Raw genomic sequence first — 15728 nt, 5'->3', positions numbered from 1 at the left:
CTGTAAGGATGTCTTGCACAGGTACACACTAAAGGTCTCAACAATTAAACACACGCACATTTATAAATATATATATATATATACTGTATACACGTGTACACAGTGTGCACAGCGTGTGAAAGAGCATATCCACAAAACCCTAATAGCCCACCGGAGATATGTGAGCACATGCTATTAGTAAACCATTCGGAGGTGCAATTAGTCGGCCCAGTTGTGACACACAAGGGGGATAACCATGCTCTTATCTTAACACACCGCTCTGGGAGGAAAGACCATCGCTCCCTAGCCGCGCGCGCACACACACGCACACACACACACACACATATAAGCCTCTGCACAGTGTCCTGTCTATGAAAACACTGTGAGCATCCTCGAAATAACCAAGCAGAAGAATTCAAAACGCAGACACAGAGGAGGGGAAGAAGGAGAGGGTCTGCACTCCTGGGTAGGAAGACACCCATACAAAGGTCAGAGGGTAAATGGAGAAATGAAATGGCAACTACCTTTCTTCTTTAGCCGTCCTGCTGGAATATAGAAACAGCCAGTTACCCAGATAATAATAATAATAATAAGAGAGTGTAGTGTTATTAAAATAACCTTAAAGGTCCCCTATTATGAAAACGTGACTTTTTAATGAAGTTTCAACAGTAAAATGTGTCCATAGATCCTGTTTATGAGCACCAAACATCATCACCTGCCTCACTTGTCTGCTTGGCGGATTCTTCACCTTTGTTGATGGCTTTTATTTAATTACCAAATAAATGCATGACACAAGACGCTCTTATATGCACAACCTTACTGGCTAAATATGGCAACAATGCCGCTAAATTGTCAACACGGATCTTTTCTATATATGATGAAACGGAACCGGTTAGTGCGGGTGCTTGAAAGTTGGCGGTCAGCTGCATGCAATGAGCGTCAATAAAACCACTTGGTGATTAAATGTGTGTCTCCATCCTGGAGACACACATTCTGTCAGAGACAAACATAGCTCATTAGCATTAAAGCTAAAGACACACAAACCGGCGTGTTCCTAGTCAGGCTCAAGGTTAACACATTTCCAATCCACTATTAGAACCTCTGAGACTTAAGAAAATACAATCATTTGGGACCTTTAAGGTATTACAAAATTGATGTAGTCTGAGTAGACTAACTTGAGGGTTGTCGCTAGTTTGTGTCCACTAACAAAACGTCTGAAATGAAACAATTCTCATTAGCAGCGTTTTACGAGCCCGACTGTCGTACTCACTTCCGGTGGCGGAGCCGTCGCTGTTGGTGTCTGTCTTGTCGCTGGAAGAGAAAGGTAATGTCCGTGAGAAGTCGGTTCCCTGGTCCGGGGGGCAGCCCGCCATCATGCAGAGACGCAGCAGGCCGCATCTGAGGATCAATGGCCACACAGGGCAAGCCCATTACAGTGCTAACGCTAACAGAACCAACATTGCTGGACAGCACAACCCAGGCGCTGTGTTGTCCGTAAAGGAGACTGTGTCTCTAATGTACCCACAATTCATTTTCATAATATGCCTATCTGAAATTGTCTGTTCCTGCCACCCCTCCCTGTCCTTTCTCTGTTGAAGTGTAGCGATTCAGTTGCAAAATTAATATGCATAACCAATCCTAATAGTTCTTTTTTTGGAAGTCACTTCCTTCTGTCTGACTTCTGTCTGCCAACTCTCCCTGTCCTTTGACTTCCCCGTTGCTAAGGAAACAGCAGTTGAGATATTCTTGCAACGGTCAACGTTGTATCTAGCTGTGACCATGAGGAGGTGAAACGGGTTAGAAAGTCTTACGTGCTGTCACTGTCTGGCGCTCTGGTCAGGACACTCTGGACCAGACCAGTCAGGCTGGCGATCTGCTTCTCCATGGCCTCCATGCGCTCCAGACGATGATCCCTGCCAGAGAAAACAGAGAAAACTGTACCATCCACTCTCATGTCAAGTCTCATCTTAGAAAGCATGCATTGAAATATATAAAAGGCCCTCTCATTCGTTCTTACTCACCTGCTGGCATCAGAGTCCGGTCCAGACAGCGAAGAACCAAACCCTGGCGTGGCCCTGCCCCCCTCCCCTGGTCCAGCTGTCAGACACAGAGGCTCAGAGCTGGAATTAGGTCTGGACTTGGGGCTGTCCATGAACACAGAGGAGGAGGAGTCTTTGCGGAAGCTCTGTCTGACAGGTGAGGCCCTGCTGGAGTATGAGTCTCTGTCCCGCAGGTGCATGTCCGGGATCTTTTGTGGGGACGAAGGCGGCATGCGAAAGCCCATGCCCAGTGTGGCCGAGTATGTGTCTGAGTACAGCGGCCCCCCGGGCTTGTAGAGGGAATCGTCCAGCTCCCCCTGCAGGGCGGCTGCGGAGTAGGTGCTGAGGGAGCGCACAGAGCCGCGGCGGTACAGCCCCGAGGACACGGGGAAGCTGAAGGGGTCGCCGATGGCAGCTAGTGACTGCGTGGAGGCGATGCTGAGGCGGCCCTCGTGCATCAGGCTGTAGGGGTCCGCATACAGAGACTCGTTCTTCATCAGCGCCAAGTTTTTCGCCGAGACCTCCTCGTCCGGCTTGACGTCACGGCGCTCCAGGATGGCGCTAGGCGACGGCGAGAGGCCTGCGTTGGCCACGTGGGCGGCTGACGGGTGGTGGGGGTGGCGGGCCTGCTCGTGAGGCCCCGCGAAGGACGGCGGGCGGCCCCCGCTGTAGGAGAGGCGAGAGCGGGATGGCGAGCCGGAGGAGGCCGATGAGGAGGGGAGCGTGTTGAGGCGGCGTGTTGGGGACGAGTCACGGGACGAGTAGACCATCTCTCTCTGGAATCAGGATGCAGGGATGCTGTTACCATGGAGACACAGCTGACGGATACCAGATGCTTTTACATAATTATGTGAATTTACAATATAAAATACAGTTTGCTTTTTGTACCGCACCATAAAGTTGTGATGAGACTCCCTTTACAGCCATCAAACCCAAAATAATCTGCTCTCACTTGTCATGTTATTTAAGCATTTAAGTCATTCTTGCTTGCCTTGTTAACAGGAAATAACGGAAGCATTGCAGAGGCATTTCATTTAATCAAAAGTCTGTGCCTTTGGCGATAATGCCAAGGAGAAGCCGGAGCTCGAAAACCCTCTTCCTTTGTTAAGGTCCTGTGAAATATGTAAAGCAAGGGTGTCCAAACTTTTTGCACTTCAGCCAATAGGGAATTCCCATTTACTAAAATGAAAACAAGCATTCAAACTCTTCAAACTGTTGGCAGCACGATGATTGAGTGGTTAACATGTTAGCCTCACGGCCAATAGATCGAGAGTTTGGGCATCTCTGTGTGGAGTTTGCATTCACTTTTCTTTCTTTATTTATTTGAGCATTGTATTTATTGGATGACAGCCCCACAGAAGTGTCTAGCGATGTTGACTTCGCCTACGCAACTCAAACAGAAGTAAAATGTCGATTTCCTGCTTTGTGCGGCTCGCCTGTCCATTTACCACTTGTTGTGTTCTGTACAATACCCTGTCGTCACCCTTTCCGTTTCTGTGTACACAGCTAATGACGCTTGCATTCACAAGACATGGCTAAGCAGGGTTTTTGTTGGAAGTAATTATTACACACAAAAAAAATCTGTCTCCCTCAGGCCTTCCTTGATCATCGCTGAAGCAGAAATGTAAAAATGTGCTCGTCTGACGGCGCAACATTGTCCTCTGGTGTGTGTGTGTGTGTGTGTGCAGCAACAGATGGCGTACTGAAGATAAGAAAATACATTTCCAGAAGGAATACCTGTTAAATCGCATCCGCTGTAACAGCCTGTCAAACTTACCATTGAAAACACACACAAGAAAACACTATTAGCGTGCTAAAGATGCTCATTAGTTCTGCATTCTTACAAAAGGAAGCGGCGCTTTTCTCTACATTTCCTCGTTGCAATTCCCCAGGAACTGGAAATTAGGTGTGAATGCCGAGACAAAATGTTGAAGAAAGATATGAAAGGAGGATTATAACGCTGGTTAAAACATCTCAGCATATCATACCAATCAGCGTTCAAATATGCCCTCTCGTGGCTGTGAGTAGTACAAGTATAAGGGATCAGAGCAATGGCTGTTTTGTAAAACACAAAAAAACTAAAAAATAAATGATAATAATGACAATAACCCGCAGGTCTCCATTGGCCAGGTGTGCGGCGGCTGGGTAGGAGGCGTAGATGGGCTCCTTGCGGTAGATCTTGATGACGCTGCGGTCCTGGATGTCACGCACGTCCTCCAGCTCATAGAAGACGTTGCGTGCCTCGTCCTTGATCAGGATGGCCGTGTTGGGCGACTTGAGCATGCCCGCCGTCAGCTTCTGGGGGAACATGTGCACGATGAGGGCGTGCAGTGTGTCCAGGCTGCTCAGCTCGTGGGTGATGTGTACACGGCGTGTCTCGTCCCCATATTGCAGGAATAGCACGCCTAAAAAGAAAAACAGAATTACAGTCAGTTGAATGAGGACTAAAGGCACTGCGTGACACCACGCATATGCACAAACATCAACATTCAAATTGTTATATGTTTGTTTTGGGGGACTAGATCCTTTTTCCAAATGTGTAAAAAATAAATTGAGTAAAAAACAACGCAGCAGGGCATATACAACCACATACTGTGCCAAAACCAATGAAATGTAGAGTGCCAGTCAAAAGGTAAGGACACCTTTGCATCCTGTTGAATGAGAAAGTGTCCTAAAACTTTGGACTGGTACTGTAGGTCTGCATATGCTAAGCTATTTTAACTAAAAAAATCCATCTTAGCTTTATGTTATAGGTGACAATTAAAATTAGTATAATAGGTAATAATATATTTAATTAATAATAGATGTCTGTGATAGTAGATAATTTAGATATTAGCCGAGTGCCAATGAACTCATTCAATACCAAAGACATATTTATATGTTTTTATAAACATGAACGCCCGATCCCAACAATGTATTTATACTTCTTTTAAGTTTTTTTTGCATGAGAGGCAAAAAGAGGTGATGAGGCAATTCCCCACTAATGGATTTCACATCAGAGCAATTTTAAGCCATAAAAAACGCCACAAGGTGGCAGAAGTGCATTTGATAAGAACTCGGCAGAGATCATGTGGACGGAAAAAACACACACGACAGGAAGGAGGATGTGAGAGAGCGTGGAGGAGTGTAGTGTGCAGAAGGTTACGGATTCTAGGGACATTTTAACACATGCACACACACACACGCCCACTCGTGCACACACATAGTTCAGTTCCAAATGTGAAAACTGTAAATAGTTCATGGTGTTATGCTTGTAAATAAATTGTTATTGTGATAAAAAAAAAAGTTTTGTGTTCTTTATGTTGTGGTATAGTTATTTAGATATTTGAGCTGTCACAAAAGCAAAAAATAAAAATACAGTATGCTTAAAATGTATCTTTTCACAAAAAGGTGGTTTTCTCCCTTTTCTAGTTGGGAACTGATATTTTCCTGAAACGTACCTACAGTATGTTCTACTGCTGATTACTAAAGAACGGAAAAAGGTAGAAACAAACCTTTTTTTTCCAGATGAAAGGGGTAGGTTCCACGTTTATATAGCCACAAAACACAATATTCTGTGTGACTTGAAAGATCAGACAAAATCAATTGACTTTTGAAGAACGGCTGGGAAAAAAAAAAAACTGTGGGTAAAAAATGGCACTTTGGACACCCGTAGATCCTAGGGATTGTAGAAGTATCACAAAATTATCGTTTTTTTTTATAACCTTTATCAGCTTCAAAGTAGCAATTCAACATGAGAATTTAAAATAAACCACCCAAAAAAATATAATTTTAAAGTATTTTGTATTTTATATCTACTTTAGTCATTAATGGTCATGTTCTATGAAATACATTTGAGGGATCTAGTCGATGTGTCCAATATAATAGTTACCTTGCCAATGCCAACCTATTGTTGTTAGTTACAATGTGAAACAAATGTGTTTACTCAGTCAAAATAGTTTTGTTTATACCTCATGTCATCGTATATTCTGGGAAGAATATATGTGCATTATGACACAACAAGCTTGATATGACGTTTTGCTGTGTTCCAAAAGTGAATATGTCAACACTGGATGGAAAAGCTTGATTAGACAAGTCAACTGCATGTGTCTGACGCCTGACTAACCTGCAAATTCATCTTGATAGAGAGCGCGGTCCAAACACAAAGAACACACAAAGCAAAGAAAGACCATTCGTTAAAAACATGTTAGAGACAAGACAAGTTAGTATAAACATGGTCCGAGTAGATAGATAGGACCAGACTGGCCCGCTTTCATGGCCACTTTGGTTTTAATAGTCCTAAAAATAACATTATATCGATTTTATCTGCTGTTTGCTCTTTTTGGGTGTGGACCCGCCTCACACAACTCAGAAAAATTATTTCTGAATGCATGACAAATATTATTGGGAAATATCTACAATAATAAAAATTAAAAATTATAATACAGATAAAAAATGCATACATACTACAATGAAAATTGTCATAAAAATAAAAGGAATAAATCAATTACACCAGTAATATTGTTTTTCAGCTCCAACATGCTAATGGCGGGTGCTAAATGCTAAACGCTAAAGGCTCACCTGGAGATCGTAGCTTATTCTGGCTGGCAGAGCGTGACAGCGGCAGGCTCTGGCGGAATCGGTTCATCCGGTTGAACCCGATGGGCACGTCGGCTTCGGACATGGTCTCCAGGGACTCGGCGGAGGCGAAGGAGAGCTTGGTGGCCTGGTCGGCAAGCCCGGACTGGGTGGACTGGGAATGACGAGGGCTGCGGCTCTGTAAGACGGGGACATAACGTAAACACGGTGAGTCTCCTACTGCTTTCTGGACATGTTAGCAACAAATAAAACCACGACCACAGGGGACGAGGACGATGGGAAACACACACTGTGGTAACATACACAAACACACACAACATGACAGTAGAAGACAGCTGAGCATCAGTCTCATTGTGGCGGCCAAAGATGAGTCGTAAAATGTGTTTGAGCTTTGCATAAAGTTGTGTCATGTTTCCTGGACTTTGTGCAAACTCCCAACCCCCGAGCTGCCATAAACTTTAAATGAGCACTTTTGGGGCGGGGGCAGGAGCGTGTGGGGGGTGAGGTGGTGGGGTGCAAGCTCATACAAATCCCCACGCTGGCTCTGTGGATTCAGCAGACCGCCTGCCTGATCCTCTGGCACTCCTTTCGGCTCAGAGGCTGCCGTAATGAGCTCCCACAATGCCTCTCTGCTGGTTGTTTGCATGGCGGACCAGGATGCACACTTGGCACTAGACAGTGAAGGTGTTGCTCTTATTCCTGCACTATTTACATTTTTACCCTGTTGGGATGTGACTTCTCTCCCTGGAGCATGAATTCATGTGAGACGCTCATTGACTCTGATGCTTTTAAGTCTATTCAACTAAATGGGGGACGCATTTTCATAAAGCTAAGCAGTGGGGGTGGGGCGCAGTATTCTGCCTTTACTATTACTGCCATTGTATACATAATGTCAATGCAAACAATAAATGCATAACATTTTTACGTGACCAAGAGGCTCATATAGTCACAAATAAAGTTAAAAAGTCATAGATTAAATCTTCTATGTGCTGTTTTTAAGGACATACAGCAAAACGTCAGGCAAAGGTCCTCTATATGAGATGACCACTGCTGTTTTTAGGACATACTGTAAAAACGCGAGTCAAAGATCCTCTATGTGAGGGGGCACTCGGCTGTTTTTAAGGACCTACTACAATATAGTTAGACAAAGATTCTATAAACGACAGAAATGTTATGCTGTTTTTAGAAAACTACTGCCAAAATGCCAGTCAAAGATCCTCTATATGACAGGAGCGCTCTGCTGTTTTTAAGGACCAACTGCAATAAAGCCAGACAAAAATCCTCGAATTGAGAGGAGCACTGCACTGTTTTTTAGGACTTTCTGCAAAAACATAAGCCAAAGATCCTCTACGTGACAGGAGCGCTCAGCTGTTTTTAAGGAACGACTGCAAACACTAGACAAATACCCTCTATATGAAATTCCTGGGTTCTGTTCAAGGTTCCTTCCCCAGAGTTAGTTTTTCCCATGCCTCCGTCACCAAGTGCTTGCTCGTGTGGGGTTTCAGATGGTTCTCTTTTTTCATTGGTGCCCATTACGTCGATCGCGAGCCACCAGTAGATCGCCAAGGCAGTTTGGGTCAATTGCGTAAACGTCACTTTGTAGAAGTCATACGACATCAGTCAGCTGACATTAAGCTCCCCTGCTGATTCGCTCTTGCTCCCCCGGGGCGTTTCAAGCAACACACGGAGATGCAACTTTCATCTTTATGAATCTGATTACGAATAAACTAACTCAGCGGGTAAGATGCTCACATCTATAACAAAAGTTCTGTTCACTGATAGCGGCTAGTTATGCAGAAAAAGAGAAGTGTATTGTTTGATGGCTTTGCTTCGCGTCCTTAACTCCACTACAGAAATCAGTGTTTTCTACATGTCCGCTTCTTAAACTATTATTTCATGATGAAATGGAAAATGAAAAAAACCTATGGCCATGAGCTTTGGGTAGTGATCAAAAGGACAAGATCGCGGGCACAAGCGGCCGAAATGAGTTTTCTTGGTAGGGTGGCTGGGCTCCCCCTTAGAGATAAGGTGAGAAGCACTGTCATCCGGAAGAAGCTCGGAGTAGAACCGCTGCTCCTCCGCATTGAGAGGAGACAGATGAAGTGGCTCGGGCATCTGGTCAGGATGCCTCCTGGACGCCTCCCTGGGGAGGTGTTCAGGGCATGTCCAACCAAAAGTAGGCCTCGGGGAAGACCCAGGAAAGATTGGAGAGACTATGTCTCTCAACTGGCCTGGAATGCCTTGGGATCCGCCGGGAGGAGCTGGACGAAGTAGGTGGGGAGAGGGAAGTCTGGGCTTCCCTGCGTAGGCTGCTGCCCCCGCAACCCGACCTCGGATAAGCGGAAGAAGATTGATGGATGATGGATGGATGGATCACCAGTAGTCAGGTTACTTACTTATTTGTTCATACAACTCACACAGAACAATAAAGAACTTCATGCTCTGTCTCATTCCTTCTTTGTGCTCTGACTGTGCAGTTTGTGCTCTGTCACGTTCAGGAGCACTCGTAATTGTGAGTGTTAGGCACGAATCGTTTTTCATTTTTATTCACGTATCCCCTATGACAAAATGTACCCCACCCTGAGGCCACCCTTGTAATGCATAAAGTTCTTCTTCGGTCCATGACAACCCAGCTTTAAGGACTTGGAGAAAAGTGATATTCAAGCGGAGACTGAGGGCACTGCCACAGCGAAGTGGAGACTGTGGAGTATCCAGAGCATCCAGAGCAAGGGCACAGCAGCAACGTTAGCATGCGCGTTTATCCTTGTAATTTCTGGCTGCGTATCTTCAAAAGTTACAATCTGCCGTGAGTACAGCCATGGTGAGCCGAGTAGGTATTTTATGTTCATGGATTGTGTTGCATGTGTGCATATACACAACATATATGTAGATCCTACATAGCGTGTCAGCTAGCATGAATAGATAAAAGTGCATTTCCCTTGAGAGAGGAAATAAAAGGTTTCTTATTCAGTTAATTTCCCCTAAACGCTGAAACTAGCTTAAAGTCACATTACTGTTTATTAGCCTGCCATGAATCCATCAGCAGTGTTTTGCATCAAAGGAAGTTCGCTACATTATTCATTATTTCTGCCCAAAGCTATCGCTGACTTGATACTGCTCTCTATATGGGCCTGCCTTCTGCCACCATCATGCATTATTCACACGCACACACACACACACACACACACACGCGCGCACACACACACAATGGTCGTGTGACAGTGACAGTGGTCACTTTGTAAACATGTGGAGGAACACCCGTTTCAACTGATAAGCCTGTGTGTGTTTCTATGCGAGTGACGACCATGCTGTGTTTGTGTCGTTCGTTGATCAACGGAACCACTTTTGTACCGGAAGTGATTATTTAAAACTCAGGCTTTTTAACATCATAGTATTATTTTTCCTTTACGGTGTCGATTGATGTGTGAAAAATTAGATTCTTGTCCTCGTCTTCTCATATTAAAAAACACTGCCGACTTCCTTAGAATCGAGGTAAATACTGCCACGCTTTTATTATGAAACTTACTTTGCGCTGAACAGGAAGTCACTGTGTGCACAACTGACAGTATGCTGTGTAATTAGTCAAGAGTAATTAGTCAAGTATGTTGCTGAGTATTTATTTATTTTGTATTATTGATTGGACTGAAGGTTAAGACTTCATTGTTTATATTTTATATATGGTATATGGATAGATGGATGTTTACTGTCATTGCATACGTTATACAACAAAACTTAGTTGGGTGGCTCCATTCCCATTTCTAGCAGCATTAAGACATGTTAAAACTTAAATGTTCCAAACCTAACAGATATAAAAATATAGATATCAAATATAGAATGCAAAATATTTGATCCCATCAAACAAAAAGATGTTAAATCAGCAAGTCTTTTTTTTTGGTCTGTGTCGAAACAATAAACATACTTGATATTGTTATTCTGTTGACTTTATTTTTGCCCGTGCCTTACAGCATGCTTTGGAATATGATGTGATCTTCTACACATTTTTAAATACTGTAGGAAAGCCACTTTCATATAACTGGCATCTTTATGTTATAATATAAGATTAATGTCCACATCAACAAACATTAACCGTAGAATCGAATTGAACGGAATCGTATTGTTTGTACACCGCATCGAATCGTTCTGTTTTTATAAAACATATTGTTTTTGAATCGTATTGTAACCTGTGTATCAAAAAAAAAAATCAAGCTATAATTATAATGAGTCTAAGGAGCTTTTTAGGGAGGCTCTTTTCTACTCTACAAACATTCCTGCCAAGTGAGGACGATCGCAAAATTAATAAAATCTGACGCGTCACAAAACAAGGTGTGAAATGAGTAAGGGATGCTCGGCTGGTTGCACAGCAACTACAGCATGAAGGTGCTGCTGAACAAGACAATGAAACATGTATGAATGCGTGCGTGCGGGCTGGAGTCACCTCCTTATTGGTACTCTGGAACGCTCTACAGCTTAAATAATGAATGACGGGTCACGTCTTGGTCGTGCCGGACGTCCACTGACCGCCTTCTCATATCGAGGGACGGGACATTTTCGACAGTACTCGACTGGGGGACAGAACAGGGCGATCTCACACACAATTATAGAGCGGTGGTTCTCAACTGGTTTGGCTGTGGGGGGGACCCACCATCACCCCTCAGTGACAAGAGGCGACCCAAACTGCGGACATTTTTCATCTCGAATATCTAATACAAAACAACATGGTGCGCCAGCACAAACCAAGTTTAATGAACACTTCAGGAACAATGCATTTTTATCTACATGCTCAAAAATCCCATTTTCCTGCTAGCGATTAACGTTTTATATGCTGATTTTGAACACCTCCAATTATGGCAATTAAATAGATAACTCAGATGCCCATTCCACTTGAAAGAGCTGATAAATATAATAAGCATAAAATGCTAAAATACTTCTTAGGCTCAACAAGAGACAGGCCTGACACATTCAACAACTTCATGCCAGCAGACTACGAACAAGGTCTTCTTCTATTACAGCGGGTTTGAAATAGTACTGCAGAGTGTTGTTGCCACCTTTAGGGGTATTAATAGATGACACCTCGCTGTACAAAAAAATCCCCTTCAGAATAAAAGTGTAAGATTTAGACCTGCAACCCACTGAAAACATGTCCGAGACCCAAGCTGGCCCTTTCCCACCAGTTGAGAATCACTGGTATCGAGGATCCTCGACTTCTGTTTTTAAGGCCCTACTGCAAAAATGCTAGCTTGATCCTGCCATATAAAGGATCTTTGACTAGTGTTTTGGCAGTTGATCCTCAAAAACAGCAAAGATCCTGTTTAAAGCAGGATCAAGCTAGCATTTTGTGAAGTTGGGCCTTAAAAACAGCAGTCAAGGATGTTAGCCTTTATGACAGGAGCACCAAAGATCCCCCACGTAACTGTTTTTCAGGATCAAATGCAAAAACGCTAGTCAAGAATCCTCTATATATCAGGAGAACTGTGCTGTTTTTAAGGATCAATTACTACCATGTGACGCTCCTTGCCCACCTTCATTATTCTACTCTGTAATGTCCCTCGACTCTGAGGCCAATCTTCTGCCTGGATACACAAAACCCCCGACACAATACACCCCACTGGACTACAGTGGCTCTCTAATAGCAGGAGCAAATTGCTTTGGCAAATTGCAGTGATGGCATTGAATAGTCCTGGAATGTGTTTATTTTCTTCTACCTGTGCGTTGTCCTGTGCCCAGAAGCTCAAACTATTACTATAAAAAACTATTATATAAACATTTGCACTTCAGGTTTATTTTTCCAGCAGGCCGAGAAGATGTTGGAGTCGAGCTTTAAAGCGCTTTAGTGTGAAATGAGGTGTCAACCATGTTGGGGGAGGAGAAATAAGCTTTATGTATACTCTCTCTTTAAATGCGACGAACACTTGAGGACACGATGTGGCAAATAAATGAGATTTTCTGAGAACGTGATGACCTGAATCATGTCTCGGATATGTTGTCATACAGACTTAGTCCGGCTGGGGATTTCCCATAATGCACCAGGCTCCTCTCTCCTGTTCTCCATCTCTGTTTGTTTACATTTAGATGCTGTGTTTCCCTTATAGTAGGTGCTCCTGTCTCCGAGCTGCATTCGTCATCATTGTCAACAGCACAGTTAGCAACCTGCTGACGCCCAACAGCAGCGCTCTTCAAAGTGGGAGGCGGGCCTCCCGTGGGAGGGACCAGGAGACTGCAGGGGAAGTGCAGCAGCTTGAGAAAAATAAAGAAAAGCATATTTTTCAAATCCCTAAAGCTAACGTCAGTTATATTCAAAGGCGATGTGACACAGTAAACAGACTGTGGGGTGAACACAAAATATGCTCCAGGAAAACAGTTTTTTGGGGAGCAGGGGGAGGCTCCACAACCCTATTTGATTCTTTGAGGGGAGGCTCGCTCAAACCCCCTGCAGTAAAAGGTTGTACGATTTTAAAATGGACGTAAATTTGAGTAAAGTTAGTACAAGAGCTTTTTGTGTGTTTTTTGAGATGCCACTACAGCAGGGTACTGGTGATGGCAAACTATATCAACTGTGATGATGACCACAGAACAGAAAGCGGACGAGGGACAGCGGTAGACTGGTACAGGAGTCTGTCCAGGCTGCTCGGTACATTGCTCTCTCCCTTGCTCACACTTGTTGCGCCTTATCAAATGGCGAGTACACATTTTATTATTTATACATGAAACACCTTAATGCTAATATCGGTGAACTTACTTTTACACTTGTGTACAGTTAAGAACGTTAAAACGTTGCTTAAAACAGGTTTTATGATGACCACAGTTTGATTATTCACTATGAGCTAACTTGTGTTGTAAATTGTTGCCCTACAAACAAAGTTGAATCTAATTGCTCGGCAGCCAGCGTGCTGGAGCTAAATCAGCAAAACGATAAAAGCAAAGGTTATCATTTAGCTTGTGAGCGGCGCTCTAATTCCCATCAATCACACTGGGAATAAAATCCTCAGAGTGATAGATAAATTGCCGCGCCTCCCACTATGGGTCAAGGAACATGGCTATTGATATTCAGTGACATTTCCACCCTGTCACGCTGAGAGCTGAGCTGGAATGGAGAGGAAAAAATACACAGCAGATAACCCTGAGGGCTTTTTCTTTTCTTTCCATGCACTCTCACACATCAATAGTTGCATTGTTTAGCACGAGCTCCTCCCTGCCAACTTCCGCGAGAGACAATGGTCCGCAGGAGGCCTACTTGAACGTCGGCTCAGGTGATCAATACGTCTTAACGCTGCTTATTTGTCCTATGTGCTCATGCCGGAGCATTCAGTCGCAACATAACACATCAGGGGAAGTCACGTTTATACCAAATGTTAACGGCGGCTGACGGTGTTGATCATAAATCCTCTAGGAATAGTCGACGGCAGATTAAACGGAGCAAGGGAAGTTTAAGCTGTTGTCAACCCTGACATGGCCGCCTCCATAACACACATACTGTATATATGCATGCAGGAGCCTTGACAGTTGACCAGACAGACAGAGTGGAGGTCGCATGCACTGTCATGTTTTCCATCAAGCTCAAAGGCCCCCAAAATGATGTGACTTGATGATTTGCATTAAAAATAAACCACTACAAAAGTCCTTAAAGGTCCCCTACTATACAAAAGTGACTTTTAAATAATGTTGTAAGAGTGATATGTGTCCCTGGAGCCTGTTTATGAACACCAAACGCCAAAAAAAATCATCTCCCTCACTTGTTTGCACCACTTTTGAGAGAAGAGGCGCTCAAACACTCGCTTTTGAAGTTGCAGCTTTTCACATCATGAAGGAAAACCTCCATCCTCATAGATATGACCCATCCCTAGCTAGAGGAACCTGCCCCCGTGTATACGCCCACCACCTCACAGAGGACAGCTTTTAAAAACAAAAAGAAGGCTTCACTACATATTATAAATAAAGCTGTGTCAACTATGCGTCAGTCAGCTACAGACGGAGTTTGATCACTTTGATTTTCTTCAACAAAATAGGCTAACCTAGCATGGTGTTGCTGTTAAAATGTGAGTGTATTGTTAGCACTGTATGCTAACATAGCTGTACACACAGCTGTGCTAATGTTGCGGTTTGTGTCCTCCTGTCCTGCTTCTTAATGTTACGTTGATGTATGGGACATACCGTATGGCATCTATTACATTGGACTCTGGTTACAGTGTATATGTAAAAAGTGGAAAAGCACACAGTGACGCTTCTTGGAGACACACACTGTCAGAGGAAAGATGTGGACAAACACAGCTCATTAGCATTGAAGCTACAGACATACAAACCAGCATGTTCCCGCTAGGGCTTAAATTCCAGCATCAAGGATGTAGATTTTGGACAACACACTTTTATGACAGGTATATAATAAAAATACCTATGTAGGAGGCGATATAACTCCTAACTTTTCGGACACACTTAGGAAAAACAACTTGAATAGTGGTCAGCAATGCATAGAAATGCACCAAGGCCAAACATGCTAATAACTGCCGGATGTGGTTGGCTGGTGCACCACTTGGTCCCAACGCAAGTGGACCGTAACACCTTTATTCGGATCAACACACAGATACTGTCGGTGATACTCCAGACATACAAACGCAAGCAAAGACATGCAGCACTGACCTTAAAGCTCCAGTAGTTGGGTTGTTGCTGTGATGTTTCCAGTAGAACATAGAAAGAAGAGAGGAAGTGTTGGTTAGCATTAAATACAGCATTGAAGTGCATCCTATACAAAAGCCATGTTTAATTATCATGTCTTCTTTTTCTCAGGCTGGCTGTGCAACTCATTCATATTCTTGACAGATACCATTTTGCTTGTATTTTCTCTGCACCACTTTCTGCAGCATGTGTCATTCATGCACTTGAACTTCCTGTCACGGCGGCATGCATGAAGCGGGGCTCACAAGGGGAACCGAAGGTCTTAGGGGGTAAGCTCCCGCCATTTAAATGTAATCATCACAGACACAGCGTCAGGACCAGGCTCCACTCGCCCCGGAAATACTGTACCTCCATATGATAAATGAAAGAAAAAAAAGTAAAAGACTGGGCAGTGTTCATGAATTTTAATGTTAAATCCCAACATTTATTCTAGTGCTTATTCTTATCTGCGGGCGCTTCTCAGTA

The 15728-nt window shown here is 43.7% G+C and overlaps 1 protein-coding gene across 14 annotated transcripts in view; it reads right to left on the bottom strand.

Moving 5' to 3' along the window:
- Positions 1 to 15728, bottom strand: part of srcin1a (SRC kinase signaling inhibitor 1a) — a 111435-nt gene that overhangs the window by 19650 nt on the left and 76057 nt on the right. For 8 of the 14 annotated variants that reach the window (XM_054758637.1, XM_054758651.1, XM_054758646.1 and 5 more), the window contains 8 exons: positions 15228 to 15254; positions 6579 to 6774; positions 6124 to 6135; positions 4128 to 4423; positions 2001 to 2794; positions 1791 to 1892; positions 1250 to 1377; positions 504 to 524 (listed from right to left, as the gene is read on the bottom strand). In XM_054758637.1, the coding sequence (XP_054614612.1) occupies positions 504 to 524; positions 1250 to 1377; positions 1791 to 1892; positions 2001 to 2794; positions 4128 to 4423; positions 6124 to 6135; positions 6579 to 6774; positions 15228 to 15254 (1576 nt within the window). The remainder of the gene's footprint in view (positions 1 to 503; positions 525 to 1249; positions 1378 to 1790; positions 1893 to 2000; positions 2795 to 4127; positions 4424 to 6123; positions 6136 to 6578; positions 6775 to 15227; positions 15255 to 15728) is intronic. The other 6 variants (XM_054758639.1, XM_054758642.1, XM_054758643.1 and 3 more) reach the window with 6 other exon arrangements.

This window comes from Dunckerocampus dactyliophorus, chromosome 18 (assembly GCF_027744805.1).
Source record: "Dunckerocampus dactyliophorus isolate RoL2022-P2 chromosome 18, RoL_Ddac_1.1, whole genome shotgun sequence".
NCBI classification, from domain to species: domain Eukaryota; kingdom Metazoa; phylum Chordata; class Actinopteri; order Syngnathiformes; family Syngnathidae; genus Dunckerocampus; species Dunckerocampus dactyliophorus.
The sequence above is the reverse complement of the archived record's forward strand: the minus strand, read 5'-3'. Positions and strand labels throughout refer to the sequence as shown.